This window comes from Brassica napus, chromosome C4 (genome assembly GCF_020379485.1).
Source record: "Brassica napus cultivar Da-Ae chromosome C4, Da-Ae, whole genome shotgun sequence".
NCBI classification, from domain to species: Eukaryota; Viridiplantae; Streptophyta; class Magnoliopsida; order Brassicales; family Brassicaceae; genus Brassica; species Brassica napus.
Window position 1 is genome coordinate 40,171,215 of NC_063447.1, and position 24,816 is coordinate 40,196,030.

General features: G+C 34.8%; 2 protein-coding genes across 4 annotated transcripts; one reads left to right on the top strand and one right to left on the bottom strand.

Annotated features, from left to right (window-relative positions):
* The first annotated feature begins 6,516 nt into the window (after window positions 1-6,516).
* On the top strand, window positions 6,517-10,436 carry LOC106426948 (inosine triphosphate pyrophosphatase). 2 transcript variants are annotated; one of them, XM_048754709.1, is made up of 9 exons: window positions 6,517-6,719; window positions 6,803-6,867; window positions 7,040-7,103; window positions 7,192-7,201; window positions 8,623-8,654; window positions 8,746-8,858; window positions 8,982-9,058; window positions 9,168-9,295; window positions 10,099-10,436. In XM_048754709.1, exons 1-8 carry the CDS (start codon window positions 6,578-6,580, stop codon window positions 9,292-9,294), a joined length of 630 nt encoding a protein of 209 aa, XP_048610666.1. In that variant the 5' UTR covers window positions 6,517-6,577; the 3' UTR covers window position 9,295; window positions 10,099-10,436. The 2 variants fall into 2 exon arrangements, with proteins under 2 accessions (XP_048610666.1, XP_048610665.1); XM_048754708.1 differs by lacking the exon at window positions 10,099-10,436 and adding an exon at window positions 9,785-9,983.
* Window positions 10,437-10,475: 39 nt separating this feature from the next.
* On the bottom strand, window positions 10,476-14,569 carry LOC125585505 (probable pectate lyase 15). 2 transcript variants are annotated; one of them, XM_048754707.1, is made up of 6 exons: window positions 14,346-14,569; window positions 13,847-13,906; window positions 13,254-13,336; window positions 11,486-12,245; window positions 11,261-11,399; window positions 10,476-11,161 (listed from the first exon to the last, which is right to left on the bottom strand). In XM_048754707.1, exons 1-6 carry the CDS (start codon window positions 14,447-14,449, stop codon window positions 10,940-10,942), a joined length of 1,368 nt encoding a protein of 455 aa, XP_048610664.1. In that variant the 5' UTR covers window positions 14,450-14,569; the 3' UTR covers window positions 10,476-10,939. The 2 variants fall into 2 exon arrangements, with proteins under 2 accessions (XP_048610664.1, XP_048610663.1); XM_048754706.1 differs by having other exon boundaries at window positions 11,486-12,232; window positions 12,991-13,336; window positions 14,346-14,568.
* Between the last annotated feature and the right edge of the window lie 10,247 nt (window positions 14,570-24,816).

Consider the following 24,816-nt stretch of genomic DNA (forward strand, 5'->3'; position numbering starts at 1 on the left):
GGCTTCTATTTAACTTGGACCGCGTTCTTCTCTTTCTCTTGGCCCATACTATCAATACACCCCCTCAAACTAAGTGTGAAGAGTAAGGAAACACTTAGTTTGAACCGTAACTTGCAGAAGACGTCTTGAGACAGAGACTTTGTGAACACATCGGCAAGTTGATAGGATGCAGGAATATGCTTGACTTCAAGCTTCTTCATCGCCACTCTTTCCCTCACATAATGCCAATCCACTTCAAAATGTTTAGTTCTCTTGTGAAACCTCGGATTAGCAGTCATACACACTGCCGATAGATTGTCACACAACAACAACGGCGTCCTCTTCTGCTCCAATCCCATAGTCTTGAGAAGATTTTGTAACCAAGCAACTTCAGATGCAACAAGAGACATTGTCCTATACTAAGCTTATGTAGAAGATTTTGAGATTGTGTCATGCCTCTTTGCTGAACAAGATATGATGTTTGATCCAAGAAACATACAGAATCCCCCTGTTGATCGTCTTGTATCCTTGCACCCAGCCCAATCACTGTCACTGTAACAGAGAAGTGTTGAATCTGGTCCTTTGTGAATATTGATCCCCATTTCAGTTGTGCCCTTCACATATCTTAGAATTCGCTTTAGTAAACTGAAATCTGAGACACTTGGTTGATGCATTTTCTGACAAATGAAGTTGACAGAGAATTGAAGGTCTGGTCCTGTCAATGTTAGATACTACAACTTGCCGGCAAGACTCCGGAAGTATGAAGGATCTGAGAAGATTTCATCTTGTCCAGGGAGATTATTTAGCTTCAGGGGAAGTGGCGTTGGCATTGGTGCACTCTCACTCATACCAGCTACATGAAGCAAATCTTGAGCATACTTGGCCTGATTCATGAACAAACCAGTAGCTGTATGATGCCACTTGAATTCCGAGAAAGTAATGTACATCTCCCATATCTTTCATTCAAAATTCAATGTTCAGACTCTGAAGAAGTTCTTCAATCAGACCACTGTTGTTTCCAGTCAGTAGCATATCATCAACATACAGAAGCAAGTAGATCACATCAGTGCCCTGATGATGAACAAACAGAGAGGGATCTTGAAAGCTACAGATAAACCAAAACTTGAGAAGAAAGTTACTGAATTTGTCAAACCATGCTCTTGGAGCCTGCTTCAAACCGTAGATTGCTTTCTTCAATTTACAAATGTAGTCTAGTCTCTCTTGATCCTCAAAACCAGGTGGTTGAACCATATAAACAGTCTCATTTAAGTCTCCATGTAGAAATGCATTCTGAACATCTAATTGCCCGATCTTCTATTGTTTAGTCACTGCAACATGTAGAATGGCTCGGATGGTTGCAGTCCTTATAATTGGACTAAATGTTTCTAAATAGTCCACACCTTCTTCTTGGTGATTTCCTCTAGCCACCAAGCGAGCTCGGAGTTTGAGCACTGTTCCATCAGCGTTGAGCTTGGTCTTGTAGGTCCAGCCACAACCTATCGGATTCTGATCATCTTCTGGAGGAACCAATTCAAACGTCTCTATTGTCATTGCGTTAGTCCATCCTTTATCTTTTAATGCAGCCTTCACACTTTTAGGTTCTGGATAACTTGACTTGACAGTGAACAATGCATACTTTGGATTAGGCTTGATGATTCCAGACCGAGCTCTTGTTGTCATGGTGTGTTGAGGTGGAGCAGGTTGCTGCACCACTTATTCATTTTCATCATCAGAGTTTGAGTCTAAAGATGTAGATGAATGACTTGATGCTGGTGAATGCTCAGCTTCTCCGTTCAAAGGCGACAGCGGATGTGGAGGGGAAGTTGGAGCAACTTGAACTACTCTTTGTGCCGGTCAAGGGATTCATCTTGACATTGATAAGAGGTACTGTTATCGTCAAGTTGATCACAAACAACTGCAGATTTCATCCATGCCGATCTGAGAGGAGTAGTAACAGAACTGTGACTTTGACTGTAAATGTCTGAGAAGGGAAAACAATGTTCATCAAACAAAACATGTCGACTGATGTACACTTTTCCCGTTGGAGGATGAAAGCACCTATAGCCCTTATACTTCTCGTTGTAACCCAAAAAGACACAAACAAGTGATCTTGGATCCATCTTGTTCTTCATATATGGCCTCAAACTCGGAAAATACTTGCAGCCAAATACTCTCAGAGATGTATAGATAGGAGGTTGACCATGAAGCATCTCATAGGGGCTCTTACTGTCAGTGTTGACTGAAGATGGAAGGAGATTTCCAAGAAATGCCGCAGTAAAGAAAGCTTCTACCCACAAAGACGATGGCGCTTTGCAATGGAACATCATTGTGAGACCCAGTTCTGTTATGTGCCTATGTTTTCTCTCTAAGATCCCATTTTGTTGTGGTGTGAGGACAAGATAACAGATACTTGATCCCACACGTTGCAAGATGCTTCAGAAACATACCACTCACAAACTCACCGCCTCCATCAGATTGAAACTGCTTGATTTTGTTCTGAAACTGATTCTCTACAAGATTCTGAAACCGAATGAAGACAGTGTAGAACTCTGTCTTCGACTTAAGAGGATAAAACCAGGTGAACCTTGAGAAATTATCAACAAAAATGGCATAATATCTGAAGCCTTGAGACGAAGTAACTGGACTAGGTCCCCACAAATCACAGTGAATCCTTTCCAAAGGTTTATTAGAAATTGTTTCAGAAGATAAAAAGGGGAGTTTACAACTCTTTCCAAGCTGACAAGCATCACATAACAACTGAGAATCTCTCTTATTGAAAACTATCAAACTATTCTTGGCTAGTAGTTGAAGGATCTCCTTGTGGGGATGACCGAGCCTCTGATGCCATACCCCATCACTTGTAGCTTGCTGCCTTGAAGAGTAGAAAGCTTGAAAACACATATCCTTCAACATATATAAGTCCTTATGCCTTCTTCCTCTGGCTATCACTCTGCTTGTTTCCTTGTCCTTGACATGCACATAAGTAGAATCAAAGGTAAACTCACAGGGAAAATCAGATGTGTACTTTGAGACTGATAGTAAGGACTTGCTTATATCAGGACACACCAAGACATCATCAAGTTGTAATATACCTTAAGGTGTATGTAAGTCTACGGAACCCACGTGAGTGATAGGGAAAAAGTCTCCGTTACCAACAATGACTTGATCATTACCTAAGTACGGCTCAGAGGAAGTGAGTTGATTCGCATAGTTTGTGATATGAGCAGAGGCAGCTGAATCAGGATACCACTCTTGACCCGCATTATGTTCCTGATCTGATAGCTTCATAGTTGTGAACGCATTGTGAACTGTCTCAGAGTTGGCATAATCCTGATCAAACCTGTTGTAACAACGAGCAGCTAAGTGACCATAACGACCACAAATCTGACATGTCGGCCTTGTGCTTGAACCGCCTGAGAACTGCTGACTGAAACCTCGTCCTCTGGTGGAATAGGTGTTCATTCCACGTCCTCTGTAGCCTCCTTTGTTTCCTCTACCACGGCCGGAGTAACCTCTACCAGCATGAAACGCCAGATGAGGATTAGCTTCAGGAGGAGAAACAAATGTCTGTAGTTTGTCAACAAACGTAGTGAGCTTGAACACAACATCCTCAAATCGCATCTCAGTAACAGAATCCATAGAATGCTCTATCACAATACAAATGGACTCATATTCTTTACCAAGACCAGCAAGAGCACCATAGATCATTTCTTGTTCGGAGAGAGGACAACCTATCGAGTCTAACTGATCACAGACACTCTTCACATCACTCAGATACACAGACATAGTCTTTTGTCCCTTTGACATACCTTGAAGCTTCCTTTGTAGGTCTAGTTTTCTGGTTGCAGAGACTCTATTGTACTTCTTCCCTAGCGAGAACCAGACATCTTGAGCCGAGTGCAAACCATAGACAGACCTCAAAGCTTCCTCAGTGAGAGATCCAAAAAGCCACGCCATAACCAACTGATCTTTCTTCATCCACTTCACGAACTCTGGATTTGCTTGCTCTGCAACTTCTTCACCTTGAGTAACTGAGACCGTAGGATCTGGACGAGGGGAACTTCCATTAGCAAACCCAAGAAGCAACTGACTTGAAAGAAAGGACTCAAACTGTGTTTTCCATAACAGGTAATTTGTGGAAGAAAGTTTGAGGGTAACACACTGTGAGATACTCAAAGAAGGAGTTGAAATGGAATCATTATCTTCCATTGCTCTGATACCATGTGAATCAGAGAAGCAAAGCTTAATGAAGAAGATAACTTTAACTTTACTGTTATTCAACTTGCCAAAAACATTACATCATAAGGACTTTATATACACAACCTTAATCTTATCCTTAATCTTGTCAGCATGTGACAACACACTCAGTCAAGGCTCCAAATCTGTTAAACGTACTGATCTCCTTAGCTGTCACGCCGGTACGTAACGTTTCCTTTTGCTTTCCGTCCAAGACTAACGTTTCAACCGTTGCTTCATCTAAAACCACACATGCAGGCTTCTGTTTAACTTGGGCCGCGTTCTTCTCTTTCTCTTGGCCCATACTATCAATAAAATAAACTCTACTATTTGGTCCCATTCTGAAGTACCTCAAGCATTTTGGTTTCTAGGTGACTCCTGATCAGGGCCGGGTCTGGATACAAGTCCATCAAGCATTTGCTTGAGGGCTGATTAGTATAAAATTTTATTTTGGGCCAATTTTCTTAACGAATAGGTAACAAAGATGGTGCAAGAAGCTACTATTTGAGTCCCTCCTTAGGCTCCCTAGGTTCGGGTGCTGACTAGTGTTGTTATGTGCCAATTTTTTTTTCTCGCTTCATAGTCTGCCAAATGTCAGGCACGCCATGCTCCTGACAACATAAATGGTTTGAGAAATTGCATTTGAGGAAATAAGAAGTGGTCAAGGGATTCCTTAGCTCTAAAAATATACAATATGTCATATATCCTACGTTCCACCTTCTCATCATATCACCCAGTGACAGATGGTTTCTTATTGCCACCCAAACCAAAAATGATAATTTTGATGTTGAATACTGAAACCACACTCCCTTGTGTGAAGTGTTGTCGTTTAGGTCATTGAACCTTTCAGTGTTGGGCCAAGTCAAACAAAAGATTAGGCAAACAGTTAAACCGAATACGAGTCCATTACTTAACAAGCAGGTGAGCTTGGGAGTTGGTTACAAAAGAAGTAATGGTCATAACAAAAGAGAGAGATTAAGTAGAAGAGCCTTCTCTCGGTATCGATTGCGTGCCCTCGAGGTCTAACGAGGGATTGAAGGCTGAGAGGTCACCGTCTTTTCTTCGTAATCGATGTGGTAATTTGTGACAACCTGTCCCATGGACCCCACTAATCCCGTGGACCCCAGGTTCACAGCTGTGTAGGGAACTGACCCTAACCCCTCACATGTGAGCCTTCACTGACTCCCCCATATAGGTTATCGATGCACTTGGCGTTACTCAAACCCAAGACCTCACCTTTTAACAACACTCCCCCAGGTCAATTGGTGGCAATTCGTCATGTGGGTGTGTTGTTAAAGGGTGAGGTCTTGGGTTCGAGTAACGCCAAGCGCATCAATAACCTACATGGGGAGTCAGTGAGGGATCACATGTGAGGGGTTAGGGTCGGTGCCCTGCAGAACTGTGATCCAAGGTCTGAGTGAGCGGGACGGGTTGTCACAAAATCTTCTCTGGTGATCTCTCTGTACAAATTCTTGTAGTACTTGCATAAACAAGACATTATCAGCTATTGTATCACATCGATCAATTGTAAAGGCATGAGAGTTTCTCCCCATACATTAGGGAACGAAGTACGGTACGTAAACATTTCATGTGTGTTATTGCTTGCTAACGTTTGTTAGGTTGGTTGAATTTGATCGTATATCAAATGACTAACCGGAAAGAAGTGAAACAAAACTGGAATCAGAACCTTAAAAATAGTATCAGAGTCAGGTTCTCAGCTTAGAGATATAAGTTTTCGATCCCTTTAGTAATGAAATCAGAAGGTTGATCTGTCTTACTTTAGGATGTGTTAGCTTGGTGAATTTTTTTTGATAGTTGGACTTGGTGGAATCAATCCATGGAAAGTTTGAGATCGAAAAATTCCAGATTCGTGAGACTTAAGACTTAGGCGTCGGATGAGTCTGGATCGGCACTGAACCAACAATGAACGATGGTACAAAGAGACCAGACACCGAAGTTAAGCCAAAAACAGCTTCGGAGTAGAGAGAGAGAGAGTCGCAACAAGCAGACTGAATCAATGCTCTTCTTCAATGTAGATAGTCTTGACTTTGTTAATAGTTTAAAATAATGTTTGATATTATGTATGTAACATTAAGCTGTTGAAATGTTTTGTGTATCGACAGGAGTAGCTGAAACACTTTTTGTGTGTTTGCATCTTCGTGTAGGACATTGAATCAAAACCCGGTTTACCTAAACTAATACTGGTTCAATCGCAAACCGGATTTGACGAACAAGGATAACAACACTTAATGAGCCTACAAATACGTGAACTTGGCCCATTTTTCTTCAATAAATAATCAGACGGTCATAACTGGGCTGCAGTGGGAGGAGTCGATTATTTTTTGCTATCTGAGAATACAAAATGGCGGCGGCGGCGGCGGCGGCGAAAGCAGCGGTGGTATTGCCACGTCCGGTGACGTTTGTGACGGGAAATGCGAAGAAGCTCGAAGAGGTCAAAGCTATCATCGGGAGTTCCATTCCTTTCAAGTCTCTCAAACTCGACCGTTCGTACCCCCCTTTCGATTTCAATCTCAGTTCCAGTTTTAGTTAATCTCATTCTTATTACTCTTTGACTGTTGAGGTGCAGTGCCTGAGCTGCAAGGTGAGCCTGAGGATATCTCCAAAGAGAAAGCTCGTCTGGCTGCTCTTCAGGTCCACAAGCTGTTACCCTTTTCGAATACTCAATTATATTACCTGTATTGATTGAAATTCATCATTCTTATGTGTAAATGTGTAAGCTTTATTGTGATCATACACTGTTGTCTCGTTTTCTTACTTGTGCTGAATAAACTGTTACAAAATGTGTTTCATTGTGAATGAGAAGGTAAATGGGCCAGTGCTAGTGGAGGATACATGCCTCTGTTTCAATGCTTTGAAGGGTCTTCCTGGTATTTTTCCTTAACATTCTCCCTTATTTCATTTTACTCTATGAATAAATTGGTCACACTGTCTTATTTGTTTTTTGGGGTTTTGCAGGTCCTTACATGTAAGTTCTCCTCTCTTAATGCTCTGCTTGTTTCTTTCTTGTCCATCCTTCACAAGAGAGGATATATTTTTCTACTTTTTCCCAATGTGTAACAAACTATGAATTAACTAGGTAAATGGCTTACAGACATAAATATACCAAGCTTATCAAGTTACATCTGTATATCTTCTTTAATCTGAGTCTTTCTTGATCAAAGTCCGTGTCATTTACTTATAATTGGGTTGGATCAAGTCATGTTCTTAGTTTTTTTACGTAGCTGCTAACTGGTGTGAGTGTTGTGATTATGGATGTCTTAATTCATTGCTGGACTGAAATTTAGAAGAGACCTCTATTTTCTTCACTTACTGGAAGTTAGAAAGTAAGACTAGGAACTAGGGCTGTTCAATATGGCAAAATCGAACCGTACCGAACCGAACCAAACCGAAATAGATAATATGGTTTGGATTTGGTATATACTATACAAACCGAATGGATATGATTTTTAAAAAACCGTAGGATTTGGATATGGTTCGGTATATAACCGATAAAACCGAATAAACCGAATAAAACCGATCAAAAAATAGAAACATGTAAATATGTATATATTTTATAACAACGTATGAAAATCATAAGTTAATTTTTTTGCAAATAACTATTACCATATTTTTTACAGTAATAAAATATTTCTGATTTGTAAAACACTTGAACTATAATTAAATAACAATTCATCGCAAACATGCTTCTTATTTTCTTAGTCTCTTTTGATCTTTTTGCTTTAATTTAGCATTGACTAAATTGAAATAAAGATTATAAATTTGATGATAACAATTAGTGGAAATTCTTCACAATTTTTTTTATCTATAAACGAATAGAGTTTCGTGTTTAATAGAAGAAACATGACTTTGATGAACGCTAAATATGAAAGAATATAATAACTTATTTTTTGTGCTTCGTGCTTCTGTTTTATTTTTTGTTTTTTATTTTTATTATCAAAATTTTGAGCTTTGATTTTAATTATAGATTTAATTATTTTATTAGATGATAGAAACATTTTTTATTTTTGTTCTTTTATTTAAACTTATAATATTTTTTAATAAATGAATGTGTTGACAACAGGACTCTAAAATTCATATAATATGATCCCAAAATAAAGAATTATGTTTTTGGTATAAAACCGAATAAACCGAAAACCGACGGTATATAAACCGAACCGAACCGAAGTAAATATGGATTTAGAATGGTAGTTATATTTTACAAACCGAAATACCGAAAAACCGAAAAAACCGAACCGATATCCGGATTGAACACCCCTACTAGGAACATATATTTAACTTTTGGTCAGTATCAGATTGATTCAGCGTGGGACTAACTGTGTAGGAGTTATGTAGAGTTCTTCTTTCTAGTACTTTTGATCTTCTTTCCTGTTTTCTTTTCTTCTGCAGCAAGTGGTTTCTTGAGAAGCTTGGCCATGAAGGTTGTGATAATCAACTGTTTCTTTTTCTTTTCTCACCTCACCCTTTGTTTTATTTATCTCCTAACCCAATCTTGGTCTGACTCATGTTCAGGTTTGAACAACTTACTGATGGCCTATGAAGATAAATCAGCTTATGCATTGTGTGCATTCTCTTTCTCGCATGGTCCAGGTGCTGAACCTCTTACATTTTTGGGGAAAACTCCGGTATGTTCACTGCCCTTTTTTAAATATCAAACTTTCTGCTCTATCTGCTTAGTCATTTTAGAGTTTCTCTATTTGTTAATTGTTGAAATTTCGATTGATATTTCTTTGTTATTGATATGTTAGGGTAAGATAGTTCCAGCAAGAGGACCAACTGATTTCGGGTGGGATCCAGTGTTTCAACCTGATGGATATGACCAAACGTACGTGCGCCTCTGTTCTATCACTCAGAAAACGTAGTATTAGACCTTTTTTTCAGATATCCTCAAAACTGAGAAAGCTTGCTTGGTGATTTTTCTATATTGGTTGTAGTTATGCAGAAATGGCAAAGGAAGAAAAGAACAAGATATCCCATCGGTACAAGTCTTTAGCTATGGTGAAATCTCACTTTAAGGAGGCTGGCTACGTGTTCCAGACAACAGATGATGATACCAATTAAGGTGAAAACCCAGTCCCCATTTTCCTTGTTCTCCTTTTTTTCTGAATTACAATTAGAAACACTTTTGTTCACAAGTTTCTAACCAAAACATAAAATGGCAAAACATATTTATTGGATTTTGCTTTGATCTCAATTCTCAACAGACAATAACACTAATCATTGTCATGAATTGAAACCTTGTTGCGTGATTCATTTATTTGGTTGAATTGAACTGCGTTCGTAGTAATATCATTCTTGAACGTTGCCATGAAACAAAATCTTTACCAGGAATCTAAACTTTTAGTGTAGATTTCATGAGAGATCAAAAAAAAAATGTAGATTTCATGTAGCTTGCTCAGTATAACTAATACTCACATCTTCGAAGGCGTAACTTTAGATCTGGTGGGTGGATCAGTAATGGTAAATTAGTGCGTAGGATCTCTTGAAGATTTCTATTTTTGTTGTTATAAACCTTAACATTTCTATTTCCTATATGTATCTAATTATTCAGGAGAAACAACTCAAATCAGATTCCCTAAGGAGTCTGCAAAATAAATAATCTATGTTCGCAAAGACCGAACTCATTGGCAATACACCTGCGTTTAAGGAGATTTTCGATAGAATTCAAGTTTGTAATGCTGGTAGACATTAAAAAAAAAAAAAAAGAGCCCTTGCTTGTTTGTTTGAAAAGAAAAAGCCCTTGTTTTTGGTAAAATATATTCATTAAATACTCTTATGGGAGACTTGTATGACCACTAACTTGGAAGGATCGCAAAGTAAGGAGATGATATTATATGTTTCACATGAATTACCGTTTGTGATCAGACAATGTATTTATGAGAGAACAACCAGTGGATAAAGCTACTCATGTAATCTCTTGGAAGTGCTTACGAAATGAATCCAGTAAGCGTACAGAAAATTCCAACTAGTAACGTGCAGAGCAAGAAACAGAACCACCCACTTCTCAAGTTTAAAAGAAGAAAGAAAGATCGGATACAACGGTTTATGGGTTTGGCATCACATCACATGTTAGTGTAACAACTCCTTTATATTTACTCACTACTCCCAACTGTTTTGTGGTTTCATTCCTATATTTCACAAGTATGTAGTTTGCTTTAGAGGTTCCTTTAGAACTCAAAAATCAATTCAATCATCCAATTACTGAAACACTCAAGCCAACAAAACATAAAAGACAACTGAAGTTGCAAAAAAATCAAGAAAGCTTTTCAATCGTCTTCTGTTACAATTTTTTCTTTAGTACGACCACTAACTTGAAAGAGAAACTCAAAAAGACTACAGACGCAAGGGAGTGAGATCCAGTAAAACCATAGGGACTTTAACAACTCCAAAACCAAATGGGAAACAAAAACTAAAAACCATAAGAGACTCTTAAAAGAAGGAAAACCTTTTGAACAACGCTTCTGAGCTTGCTCCTCTTTGTTTCCCCAAACACCATTTTTTAAGAAAAAGAAGAAAAAGCAAGCAGAGGTTGACCAATTCCTACCACCTGTAAGAAAACTGAGTGGGATCTGCCGAAACAATGATACGACCACAACGAAACGAGAAAGCAGAAAGACTACTAGTACTACTTACTATATATTCCACTTTCCATAGATATGGGAAAGGGTTTAGGGTTGGTTAGTTACTATGGGTGGTATAGAGAGAACTAACAAGGTCTGCCTCTGCGGCAACCTAGTGCTCCTGCAGTAGAGGTTATGGTGTGGACCATTGATGATGGTTTAGCTGCTAAGCTTGAGGCTCGTCCATAGCTAGCTGATGCTTCTGCTCCTGATGCCTTGAAGAATGCTCCATTCAGTAGCAGATCTCCTTCTGATCTCCAATTCCACTTCTGCCACTCACTTGCATCTGTCTCTACTCTTTTCGTCACCTATTTGATCCACATTTGAATAATCTTTGATATGAGGATAACTGTACACTACAACACCTTCCTCTGTTATTAAGACAAACCAAAATTTAGAAATTGAACCTCTTTGGCGAAAGGGTTCTTAGGAGCAGCATATCTGTTTCCTTGACTGTTGATGGTTGGATCTGCACTCCCACCAATTGCGTACATCTCCCAGTGTGTGTAGTCGTTGTTGACCACATGGAAATACCCATGTCTGCACCTGCAATTGGACAATCCAAATTCTACTATCAGAACAAATGATGATAGCTTAAGTCTAAGAATTTCAAAAAAAAAAAAAATAGCAACCTTGGCATTCTCTGAACCAATCCTTCTCCAAAATGGTTGTAAGCAATGGTCACTTGCATCAGCTTGTCTTTTGTGTAGGAATCACTGTGGCCGAGCAACATGACCTCATTGTGGTGTGTAAAGTGGTTATTGGAAACGGTAATAGCAGTAGAACCCATGACAGCATCCACAAGGCCATCAGCACAGTGAGAGAGAGAGTTATGATCAATCCAGATATGAGATGATTGAAAGATAGAGACTGCATCACCATCAGCCATTGTTCTCCAGCCAAAGTGAGATGGCGAGCTTCTAACCATGGCGTTTCCAGTAGGCTTGCAATCATGAATGTGAAGACCATGGATGATGACGTTGGTGATAAACTGGATAGTGATGCAAGCACCGTTGGCTATATGGACATTAGCACCACGACCATCAATGGTCTTGAAACTGTTCATAATCAGCTCTTGTTTCAGCTCTATCACCATATCTCTCTTGAACACAATCCACAGAGGCTCATCTTGGATAACCGCATGGCGAAGAGTTCCTGGTTTGGGGTTAATAACGTCTTCGTCAGTGGGGTCAGTGACAACGTAGAAGCGTCCATCACGACCACCAACAGCGTTGCGTCCAAAACCGATACCACAATCGGCGAGGCGTTTGCGGTTCTTATGCCAGTTACGGTCACAACGCCAACAGTCATCGATTGGGTTACCGGTTCCACATGAGAAAAATCCAAGCTTCCTCCTTGCTGTGATGTTATGTTCGCTCCTGAAAATCAAAACTTAATACATTAATCACAACATATGAATTCAAATAAGGATTTCTTTTTTATGGTTTTTTACCGGAATGTAGAGGCTGATTAAAACATCACAGCCACCGTTAATGTTTGTTCTTACCTAACGTAATAAATTTCTTTGTAGGTTTATGAGGTCAATAAAGTAGTTGTTCTTACATCGATTTTTCGGTCTCATTAATGTTCAAGTGGTGAAAAACTAAAATAGACCAAAGATGATAGAGACTCTCAGAAACTAAATGCCACAAAAAGACGGTAGAGAGCAGTTGCAAAAGTCCAAAAAAACAGAGAAAGAAAAGTGAATCGAACTAATTGAAGAGGCCGTTAAATACAAAACAAGACAATGTCCGTGCGAACTCTGACAATTGCGAGAGCGTGGTGAAACGACAACGTGTCAGTTTTATTCTAGTGCTGGTTTCATGTCTGTACCTATCTATATGGTTTAAGTAGCATAGCTTCGCGACGAAAATTTAAAGAGACATGAATAGCAACTCAACTTTTACGGATAAAAAGACAAATTTAATTAAAATAAAAAAGAAATTCAAGACTTTTGTTCTATGTTCTTTAATACTACTAACACATAAGTTTACTTCTGGGTTCTTTTATTAAGACTTGTCGTCTGAAATGCAATTTGTAGATAATGAAAAAATGATCGATGTATTCCCGATAAAACTTAATGCAGTCACACAAAAGAGAAAGACAGAGAGAGAGAGAGAGAGAGAGAGAAACTCACATCTGAACAAGGGTAGAGACTTTTTTTTTTTTTTTTTTTTTGATAATCCAGGGGTTCCCCACTTACGTGGGTCATTCCCCTGGGCCCGGTTAGGCAGCGGTCCACTTCACCCGGGAGGGCTTTACCTGGGCTGGGGACAAGGCCCAACACCCAGTACCGCATTTGATGACAGAATGGGTAGTTCGCCTCCGCTTGGCGTCGAACCCGTGAGCATGACAATTGGCCCACAAGGTCCTTACCAAGTGAGCTACCAAGTGAGCTACCCTTAACAAGGGTAGAGACTTCATCAGCAACCTTATCTGGATCATCAACCGCGTGCTGTTTATTCAACTCCACACCTTCAAGCCTGCGAAATGACGCGACCAACCATAAACTAAAATTATCAACACATTTAATTTTTTTTTTAAAAGAGATCAGTCCGACACGTGGTAACATCTTAACGCAAGTAAAATCGGATAATATGTAAATGCGAGTGTATAGCACAAACGTTTTGATGAAACTGACTATTTAGCCCTTCTGAGAAACTGCACGTTATTAACTTTTATCATCGTCGATAATTATTTACTGACGTGGAATATATGATAAACATTTATCAGACTCTAGGCTAGAGAGACAGAGCATGTGTGCGTGACCGGCGATGAATGAATAAAAAGGTAAAAGGCAACGGTTAACGAATCCGAGGGATCCTTAGCATATCAACGGCGAGGATTGTTAGTTAACACTCCACTTTTATTTTTATTTTAAAATTGAACAAAAAGGTTAAACCTAGCGGTTAAAAGCGCGTTTCATGTTTTCGTGAGCGGCGGCAAAACAAATAAATTCCAATAAAAAATCAAGTTTTGATTCGCTCTTTTACCTGTTCGCCGCCATTGTTGAGCTGTTTTTTGAGCTCTGCAACTCCTCTGTTTTCAGCTTCCTGAAAAAAAACAGAGCATTATTACGGAATCTGGAGTCTTAAGCTCAAAAATCTCACAGAAAGACTCGCACATCACTGGAAATTGAAAGAATCAGCTACGAAATTAATATAATAGGGCACAAATCCATGAAAACTCGAAAATCGACAGAGATGGAAAATATCAAAATCTTCCGTAGAAAATAGACAATGCAGCTTACACAGAGACTTAGTATCAACACAGAAGAAGAAAAAGGTTCAGCTGCGAAACAAATCAGTCGAAGAGAGAGAAAAAAATCAGGACTACTTGGAACAGAGATGGAAAATGTCAAAATCCTTCGTAGAAATTGAGAATGCAGCTTAAACGGATACTTAAAAGCAACTCGGAAGAGAAAAAATAGACTAGATCCGAGGACGAAGACGAAACCTTAGCGAAGAGATATTTACAGATAGAAAGAGAGACCTGGAGCTAGGGATTTCAATTTTCCGGAGAATCGTTGCACTGAGAGCTAAGAGGACGAGGACGGTCAAACAAACAGAGGTTACTTTCTGAGACGACGACGCCATTGAGGAAGCTTATTTCTGAAATGTTCTCACTTTTTCTCGGGAAAAAAGGAAGCGGCGAGAGGAGAGAGGAGGTTAGAGGAAGCAGGAGACGAGTGACAGATTAGTGCACAAGCTCCAAGGTAACCGTCTCCGTTATTTATACGCAAAAAAAAGGAAACGTTAACGTTGCCGTTAGTTTTCAAACGCCGCTACTTAACAGGCAGTGAAGTTGTTACTTTTTTTATTCTATAGGTGAGGTTTTAACATTGAACAATTAAGTACTCGTATGAATTTAACGTTTTCGTAGTTTCGCAATTTACACTTTCACCGTCTCTTGTTTACCGTTTACTCGTTTAGTCCCTTAATTCTAACGCCGTAACTTGAACGAAACTCTCAACTGCCGTAACCGCCTCATGTCTCATTTGCTAATTATTATCTTAATTAATAATTATTAAAAATCGTTATAATAAGACAATCGATATTTAACATTTCTGCATTGTCAGGTATTTACTCTTACTTACTTCGATTGGGTTTCCTAATCGAATTATTATCATCTTCAAAGTTCACATACCATTATATAGTTTAAAACTGTAAATTAATTTCGGGTAAATTAAGGTACAATTTTTTGGATAAATTTGAAAATAAATTATTATTTTTTTATTTGCGCAGATGAATAAATATTGGTGGTGTGGTTGATAATCAAATGTAATAAATTTTAAATATCCAAAGTGTCTTACAGTTGTAGTGTAAATGTGTAATTTACAAAAGTGTCATTGATAATGCAAATAATGCAAACAATTTCTGTTACAAGAAAAAACTATAATAATAATAGTAATAATAATACTAATAATAATAATAATAATAATAATAATAATAATAATGCAAACAAATTGTTTTTTATGCATCGAGTTCAAATATCTTTGGTAAAAATGATTATTCTCTAAATTAAAATTTCTAAAAATGGATTCTGGATTTGAAAAAAGATTAAGATGTAATGTGAGAAATATTAACGAATGGAACAATTGTCTTAGATCCTTAATCCCAAAAGTGTCATAGACCAAACTTTAAAAAGTAAAGTTAAAAATCACTATACATTAACAGTGTTTTTTCAACATTGTTCTATACTACTAAACACATAAAGTGATGTTACATTCAATCACTGCTTGGTAGTTAAAAAGTTTTATACAAAAAGTAAATAAAATATCTCACATATAAAATGGGACTCGTATATGATTCAATATTGCAAGGGAAAACATTAATACATACATACATGATACATACTTAAGTAAGAGAATCAGACGTGATTACCGAAAAGGATAAGCAGATGTTTGTGATTAGTTAATGGAAGAAACGAAATTAACTAACGGAAGTAACGAATTAAGGAGCTTGTAAATGCCACGTCATCAAAAGACACGGATGCTATAACCACTGTTTTTTTTTATATATGCCGGATTTAAAGGAAAATATTTTCTCCAACTTAATTAATCATAATTTTTTTTATCTCCTTTCATGTTCCTGTTTTTTGTTTCTCGGGCGCATATTACGGTCACTTGTTGACCGGCCACATCACGCCGTAGTATGTTTCCACCAAATGATAAAAACTACGTTGTGAATTATCAATCCGTGCAAAAAAAGTGAAACCAATATACCATTTTTTGTTTTCCAACATTTTATAAATTAAATCGGACATAAAAGAAACTTCTCTATTTGTAATCTCTGTCTGACAGACGAAAAATCTGGCGATGCTCCTAAAGTGTCGGCGATCTGATTTAGCTTCGCCGTCAGAGGCATCACTTCCTCCCTTCTCCTTTTCCCCTTGACTCTTCTTGCTATTTTTCTCGTGGTGTCAGATATGGTTGACGCTCTGCTGGTGACCTTCTCGTCGGAACGCTATTTCTACACCTAGAGAAGGTAGATCCGGCGTCCGAGGATTCTATTTTGAAGTATCACCGAGGCATTGCGGGTGTTTTTGGAAGGGAGTTGGCGTTTAGGGTTTTGATTCTTCGCAGATCTCATTTTTCCCTTTTGCAGATTTGTTTAGTTTCATGGTGTTGACGACGCGTGAAGGTATGTGTTGAGTTTTCCCATTTTCTAACTTTGTTTCTATCTACAGAGGTTGTCTCCATGGTGGTTGGAGGGGTTAACTTCCTGTGTGACGCGGCTTGGTGTCTCGTCTATGCCCTGGTTGTGTTTCCGTTCAAAGGAGGCGATGGGGTGCTATGCCGGCACGTGCTCAGTCTTCCATGTGCTTGTGTGGCTGCAGATTAGCTGGAGTTTTGCGTGTGTAGCTCATGGGTTTTGGGTTTGAATTCTCGTCTATGGTAGGAAAAAATTCTTCTCCAGTTGCTACTCTCCTTTTGCTCATCCTCCTCACTGTCCATATCAAGTTTATGCTCTATCCATTTCGCGTGTGGTTTCAAAGCTTCCTCGGGCTCATTTTGCTGGTACTCTTTGCCTCTCCAGTGACATGTGGTCGTATATCGCAGAAAAGACTGGATGGGGTCCTCTTATTCATACCAAGACGCCGGTTTGCAATCATGTTCAAGTCATTACAGTTGTGTGTCGGCGAGGAGACTTGGGTGGGGTTTGGCCATCCCAGTGTCACAGTGTCTTTTTAGATTCTCTGGCATGTTAATTTTTTTCTTCGTTTCTAGGGCACGAGGAGCTTGCATCTAGATTTTGTGTCCATCACAACCCGCTTTTGATCCGGACTGTGTGTTTCCTTGTGGTCCTCGACTAATTGTGACTTATATTCCTTCCCGTGGGTGTTGCGAGGATAGGATGGCATTCTGAAAGGTTTGTTATCTCCCTCTCCTTACCTTTGGTGTCAAGAGATTTATTGTCAATGAAGATCAGAAGCTTGAAGAGATCGTTATGAATCAGCTACTCATGTATCTGAGGCAGCGAGGAGAATGCCACATTCTAGTGATTAACATTAACGATTGAGAACGAGAATTGATTTTTAGGATTATTGAGTGAATTCGCGGAATGCACCGGTATGGTAGTTGAGCAAAGCTAGGGATTCAAAGTTTGAATTAATTTATTTTGTTCGAATCAAGCTTGTAAATCGATATTTGAATTCCCGATTTACCTAGTTGAGTAATGAAAGTAAATATTAAAAAAGAAGATACCATTTACTTTATGAATGAACTATATATGAGTATGAGTGTTTGGTTGAGCCACTGTGGTCTCCGGTGGTGCCTAGTTGCAGGCTTCGCGCCTCCAATCTGTGGGGTCAGGTTCGAGTTGTGATACCCTAAGCCTTTCTCGGTTTTTTCTACATATTCACGAAGATCCATGGTTCTCTGGTCTTGTGGTGTTTTGGTGGAGTGTTTTTTGTGAAGAGACACAACGTAGTGGGTGGATTTGGCCTCATATATGAACTGCAAGTTTCCTATGCTCAATTGAATGTTCGTTCCGAGGACGGCAGATAAAACTTATGTTAGGGTTTTCTCTATGGCGATGGAGGGAAGACGGTGGAAAGGTGTGCCCTAGCCCTAGGGCAATCCTCTCATCGTTCCGAACTGGAGAAACTGTTAGCTTTGTTGGGTTTTCTTACCCTTACGCTTCTCTCTCTCTCGTTTCGTGTTCGTGGATCCGGTGAACTCTCCCTACATGTGAGGTGGTCGTTGTCTGTGCTACTAGCTCATCTTCGTTTGGTTTGGTGTAAACATCTCGGCGGAAGTCACTCAACTTTCGGTTTAACTCTCATGATTTTTTTTTCCGGCAGTTGTCTTAGTCGATATGGCTTTATCGTCGGCCGTGACTCCAACGGATTTTTTAGTGTTTGGTAGTGTATTTTTTTCTTTATATAGATGATTTTAGATTTCAGACAAATCCGGTTTGGGTAAAACCAGTTAATTTGTTTAATTTTAATTTTTTGTATTTATTTGCTTTATTTTTTCCAACTGTCATTGTAAACAAAAAAAAACTAAAACTATTTTTAATTCGAAGAACCTATTAAAAAAATCAGATATAGTTTTTTTTATTAGTTTGGGTAAAATCAGATATAGTTTTTTTTAATAGGATCTTCAAATTAAAAATAGTAACAAAATAACTGTAATTTTACCCAAACTAATTTAAAAAAATTCAAGGTTTTAATTTCAGGAATCCTATTTAAAACCTTACAACTAAACACTCTTAAAACCTTGATTTTTTTCTATTAAAAATTATAACTTTCAAACTAATAAATTTAACATTTCAAATTTTATTTTTTGTCACATTATAGTTTGATAATTATTTTCACTAAATCATTGTATTTTTTAAAAATAAAATTCTGTCAAATATTCGTTCTCATATTGTTTCATTTTAATTATTTAGTCTCTTGACAATGTGTTTATTTGATTAATGAAAACACAATCTCATCGTATTATGAGTTTGACCATTCTCTCTATGGTAACTGAAATAGGTTAATGTATATTTTGTTTAAGTATTTTTTTGAATGAATGTTAAATTTGTGTTCACTAGAAAATTGATTTACGTCAAGTGTATTCTGAGTATTCTGTTTTTAAAGATTGCAACAGAAAAATAAACTTACTCCCTACTCCCAAACCAGAAAGAAAGAATGTCCCATCACAATTACAAGACTGAATTTAATTCCTGATTTGTTTCTCAATGATCTTCCCCAAAGCTGATGTTTAAGTATTTTCCATTAAATTTATCTTGTACTCTCATTTTATCCTTTTATGTGGTTTCATATTGTGTTTACTATTAAAAGTTTTAGTACTATATGAGTTCTATCACTTTCTTCACTGAATATGAAAGTTGTGTGGATTTTAGATATTCATTTGGATACAATAATCTTAGATTTTTTTTATATCATTAATTTTTTTGCAATGATTAAAGAGTTTTTTTTTGCGCTACACACATTTTTTTTATTTGTTATTTTTTTTTTCCAAATCTGTTTGTAATATCGTTGTTTTAATTATGTAATAATTCTTGGATGTGGTTTCCATTATTTTCTTGGTTAAATTTCCTTTATTTGAATTGTGTGACCAAAAAGGAAAAGAACAATCCATGAGTTCACTCTCTTTCTTTTCTTTTAATTTTTTGTTAACCTTGGTTTGATGAAAGTAAATGGATTAAAAAATTTCTAATGAATTTTCATATCTATTATAGAAGTTTATGTATTTCTTTGAGTTATATTATGTATTTGTTTGTTTTTCTATTTTTTGTGTGAAATTGCTATTTTGATTATGTATTAATCTTTAGCTAAGGTTTATATCATTTTTCTTGTTAGTTTTTTTAAACTTAAGTTTGATGACTAAAAAAATGAGATCTTTCAAACTCACTATTATTATTCTTGGTAGCATGATTTGATGCAGAGTGAGTATTGTAAATGGATTTTGTTTTTCAAACTGATTTTTATTAAAAAAAGTTATGTTTTAATTATGTTTCCCGGAAATTCATTTTTATTTCTGTTAATAAAACGTAAAAAAGATTATGATAAATGAATTTCTCTTTTCAAGTTCTGATGAGTTTTATTTATTTATTTTTGAAATTTTGAATTTTGAACTATATCATGTACCTTTACTGAATTATTATTTATTACAGAAAAATTGATATAAAATTTTGGATGGATTGAAAATAAACTAATGTTTAAAGAGGATTTTTGAGTTATTGAATTTTTGGTAATTGGTTTGGTTTAAATAACAGAAAATATAAATATGGAATATGATATATATATATATATATATATATATATTTTAAAGTTACAATTTTTTTCAAGTGTATAGAGAATATCTGGATAAGGTGGCAAGATGATTACATGAGGTGATCTTTATAATATTATCTGAAAAGTCAGTTTCATACATGCCACACTCACATTAATTTTTACGATGAATAATTACAAAGGTAACCTTAATGAACTAAAATATTATTTTTGATGGTTATTAACAACAATTATTCATGTTTCCTTTTTCTTAAAAAAATTACGATTAGACTTTTAATTTAATTTTCCTTATTACTAAAGCATATAAATAATAAAAAGGAAAGCTTTATGAAATATAAACATAGATTTTTATATAAAAATAATTTTATATTTATTACTCTTTATGTTTCCTAAAAAAAAAATAGTAAAAAATACATATAAATTTTAAAAATGTATATTTATAAATATTTATAATATTCACATATATTACATAACTTCACATAACAAATTGAATATAGAATCATCTAGCCATTTCTCGAAAATATAATAATATTTTATTATAAATATATTTTTGATCAAATAATTGATAAGCAAAATATTTTTTTAAATAAATGATTATTTAATATCCTATTTTCAAAATGATTATATCTTATAGTAACTTTAAAACCAATAAATATTTAAAATGTGAGGCTGAAACAAGATAAGTAATATCTCTTATTATAAATATATTCTTATTATATCATATGACGGTTAATTATAAAGGTAACCTTAATGAACTAAAAATATTATTTTTAATTGCCATTAACAACGATTGTGCATGTTTCCTTTTTCTTAAAAATTGCGATTAGCTTTTTAGTTTAATATCATTTTTTAGTAAGGCACATAAATAATAAAATGGAAAGATTTCTAATATATAAACATAGATTTTAATATAAAAAAGAATTTTATTTTTATTATTATTTATGATTCCTAAAACAAAATTAATTAAAAAACATCTATAAATTTAAAAAATATATATTTATAAATATTTATATTTATAACATAACTTCACAGAAAAAATTGAAAATAGAATAATTTAACCATACTTTTCTAAAATATAATAATATTTTTATCATACATATGTTTTGATCAAATAGTTAATAAGAAAACTAATTAAAAATGATTATTTAATATCATATTTTCAAAAATGATTATATCTTATATCTAATTAAAATTGGAACATAATGATACATAAGATTTATTTATTATACGCATAAATTCAAAATAACTTAAAACTTGTAGACACACAAAAATATATTTATCAATTGTTATAATTTAATTATTACGTAAATGTTTATATCTGTGCATAAGCACAGAAGAATCACCTACTAGATTATTATATACATACACACATAGGAAAAATTTTATGTTTATCACTTTCATGGTACCAATTTTCATCTTTACCATCACTAAAAGTAAAATTAAAAAAAATACATTTTTCATTAAGTGACAAAATGCTCTTATACCCTTGTTATCTAAATATATAATAAATTATTATTTAAATAAATAAAAAGTAAAAAAAAAAAATTATGTTTTCGAATTATACTTTTTCAAATTCGAATTTTTTTATAATTTTTTTTTGAATTTGTTTTTTTTTGAATTATTTTTTTTTCAAAATTTCTTTTCGAAAATCAAAAATTATCTTTGAAACTATTTTTTAAGAAAATTTATATTTTTTAAGTATTTATTTATATATTTATTAGAATCTTAAATTTCACATTCCAAAAATCCTACCCCACCACTCAACTCTAAACCTTAAGTTTAGATTAGTTAACCTTAAAGATATTAGTGTCTTTTACCCTTCATTAAAAGTGAAGATAAAAGTGGTTAGTGTAATCATGAAAAATGGTAATATGACTGTTGTATTTGTGGTAATTTACATAGAGGAAATTTTATGTTTACCACTTTCATGGTACCACTTTTCATCTTTACCATCACTAAAAAGACATTTTCAAAATACATTTTTCATTAAGTGACAAAAGATTCTTATATCCATGTTATCAAAATATATAACAAATCATTATTTAATAAATAAAAAGTAAAAAATAATAATTTTTATGTTTTCGAATTAGAATTTTTCAAATTCGAATTATTTTATAATTTTTTTTGAATTTTTTTTTTTAATTATTTTTTCAAAATTTCTTTTCGAAAATCAAAAATTATGTTTGAAACTATTTTTTAAAAAAATTTATATTTTTTAAGTTTTTATTTATATATTTATTATAATCCTAAATTTCACATTCCAAAACCCCTACCCCACCTCTCAACTCTAAACCGTAAGGGGTTATTGGGAGTTGAATTTGTATAGAATTGGTGAATTTTAAGAGTTGATAGATTTTAAAAGTTACGTGGATTGTGAAAATTTATATACATTGACTTATGAAATTTGATCATAACTTTTTTGGATTAGTATATATTTTCAAGAATTTGTATTACCTATTTTCTATCATTCTTTTTGTAAAATAAATATACAATTTATTTATTTCCTAAATCATATAGCATTATTATTTATTTTTTCTTTCAAATTAAAAAGAAAATAATAGTGATACATACAAAATTGAATTTTTTTTCCTAAATAGCCATTTTAAAGTTTTTTTCACAAAGAGAGTATTCAAAGAGAAAAATGACCAAAATAATTCATGAAAAGGCAAAAGACGATTTTACCCTTTGCTTTATATATATAAAAGAAATAAAATAATAAAAAATTGAGAATAAATAAGTTTCTTTTATAATTTCGAAATATGTTTTCAAATTCGAAATTTTTAATAATTTTTATAATTTTGGATTTTTTTAAAAAAATATTTTCTAAACTCAGGTTTGTTCGCGTAACCCAGGATTTGGCTCTCAAAATTTCTTTTTGAAATTCAATTTTTTTTAAAAATATTTTAAAATTATTAATATTTATATTCAAAATGATAATTATTTATAAAAATAATTATATATTCTAAAAATGTAAAAGTATATAAATGTAATGAATTATAGTTTTGGACATATAATTTGGATTAAAGGTGCAATAGATATTTGGTAAGAATAATTATTTTGTTTTCTAGTTTTTTATCACATGGATTTTGAAAATCACAAGGTTACATATGATATTTTTAAAGTTGAGTCTTATGAGTAAAAATGAATAGAATTCATCTCCCAATAACACTAGATTTTATTAAAATTAGAGAATCAATTATAACTAAACTTTTTGAATAACAAGAGATTTGAATGGATTTTGAAAATTCTTAAACCAATAACAATTGACTCTACTAAGATTTTTTAAATCCAAGAACCAATAACAATGGAATCTCAAAATTCTCAAAATTCACAAGAATTCACTTACCAATAACCCTCCAAATCTAGATTAGTTAAACTTAAAGATATATCAGTGTCTTTTACCCTTCATTAAAAGTGAAGGTAAAAGTGGTTAGTGTAATTATGAAAAGTGGTAGTATGAATGTGGTATTTGTGGCAATTTCCCTACATACATATATATTATTAGGGATAAATGTCTCACATCGGATATTGGAAGAGATCCTTAGTAATATATAAGATGGATGGGCCACTCCACTTATCACCAATTGGTTTTAGTTTGGAAACTCATCTAGCTTAACATGGTATCAGAGCCCGATCCATGCAGTCCAATCCGATCCATTATCGATCCAGCCCAAATTCGGCCCATCGATCCTTGCCCGAACATTCCGAGATTGACGCTCAAAGAGCCATCATCTCGAGGAGGCGTATTAGGGATAAATGTCTCACATCGGATATTGGAATGGATCCTTAGTAATATATAAGATGGATGAGCCACTCCACTTATCACCGATTGGTTTTAGGTTGAAACTCATCTAGCTTAACATATATATGCTAGATTTTCTTAAATAATTTAGATATATATATATATATATATATATACCCAGTAGCTAGACCTTAACAGCCCGTAGTTCGCAAGTGATGTTTAGCTTTACTACTATAGCATAGCTTAGAAACGTCAGAATTATGAGTATATGTATACGTAAATTTGGTACATGTAGATTGGTGTTTCTCCTAATTGTAATCATGTGCACTCATGATTTCAATTTCAACCCAACATATATACATTTTGCAAATATCGATCATTATTGGACATTAGTACACTCTGCTCAACATAATCAGTACAAACACCTTTACGTTGAGTAAACATTAAGTATAAGACAAGTAATTGAACTGTATATCCAATCTGATGACCAGTTTTTTGGCTGACTTCTTGGTAATTTCATAAGTACTGGATTTAAAAGAAGATTACGCGAAGAAAAAACAGATAACGTGATTGAGATCTGGCTTACACAGTTCAGAGTGCACTCGAAGGAAACAAATTTATACTCTCCCATCACACTACACAAGAAGCTGTACACAGGTATACAAAGTAATAGTACTGTGAACGTCTTTACCTTTAGGTCAATTACATAAATTAGTTCAAAATTAACTTTTATAAGAAAAAATTAAATTTATTGTTCAAAAAAAAGCAAATCATATACCAAATGAGAGTTGTTTAAGATACGAATCACCGTTTTGAAAACAAAACCAAAGTTCAAAATAACAAATAGATAACAAACCAAAATTAAACTAACATAAAAAAAGATTACTAGAGGATGTATATATTGACAACAAAATGTTACTAGATAAAAGTGTGCCGGCTTAGAGCATCTCCAGTCCCACTCCATAATTTATGGAG

What these genes read in the sequence shown, in the direction of transcription:
- LOC125585505 (XM_048754707.1), bottom strand. Translation starts at nt 14,449, where the DNA reads ATGGCGTCGTCGTCTCAGAAAGTAACCTCTGTTTGTTTGACCGTCCTC. An exon ending in AGTCTCTACCCTTGTTAAGG is followed by an intron (nt 12,246 to 13,253) that starts GTAGCTCACTTG and finishes TAATGTATTAAG; the next exon opens with TTTTGATTTTCAGGAGCGAA. An exon ending in TTGGTTCAGAGAATGCCAAG is followed by an intron (nt 11,400 to 11,485) that starts GTTGCTATTTTT and finishes GTCCAATTGCAG; the next exon opens with GTGCAGACATGGGTATTTCC.
- LOC106426948 (XM_048754709.1), top strand. Translation starts at nt 6,578, where the DNA reads ATGGCGGCGGCGGCGGCGGCGGCGAAAGCAGCGGTGGTATTGCCACGT. An exon ending in CAAGTCTCTCAAACTCGACC is followed by an intron (nt 6,720 to 6,802) that starts GTTCGTACCCCC and finishes GTTGAGGTGCAG; the next exon opens with TGCCTGAGCTGCAAGGTGAG. An exon ending in CATTTTTGGGGAAAACTCCG is followed by an intron (nt 8,859 to 8,981) that starts GTATGTTCACTG and finishes TTGATATGTTAG; the next exon opens with GGTAAGATAGTTCCAGCAAG.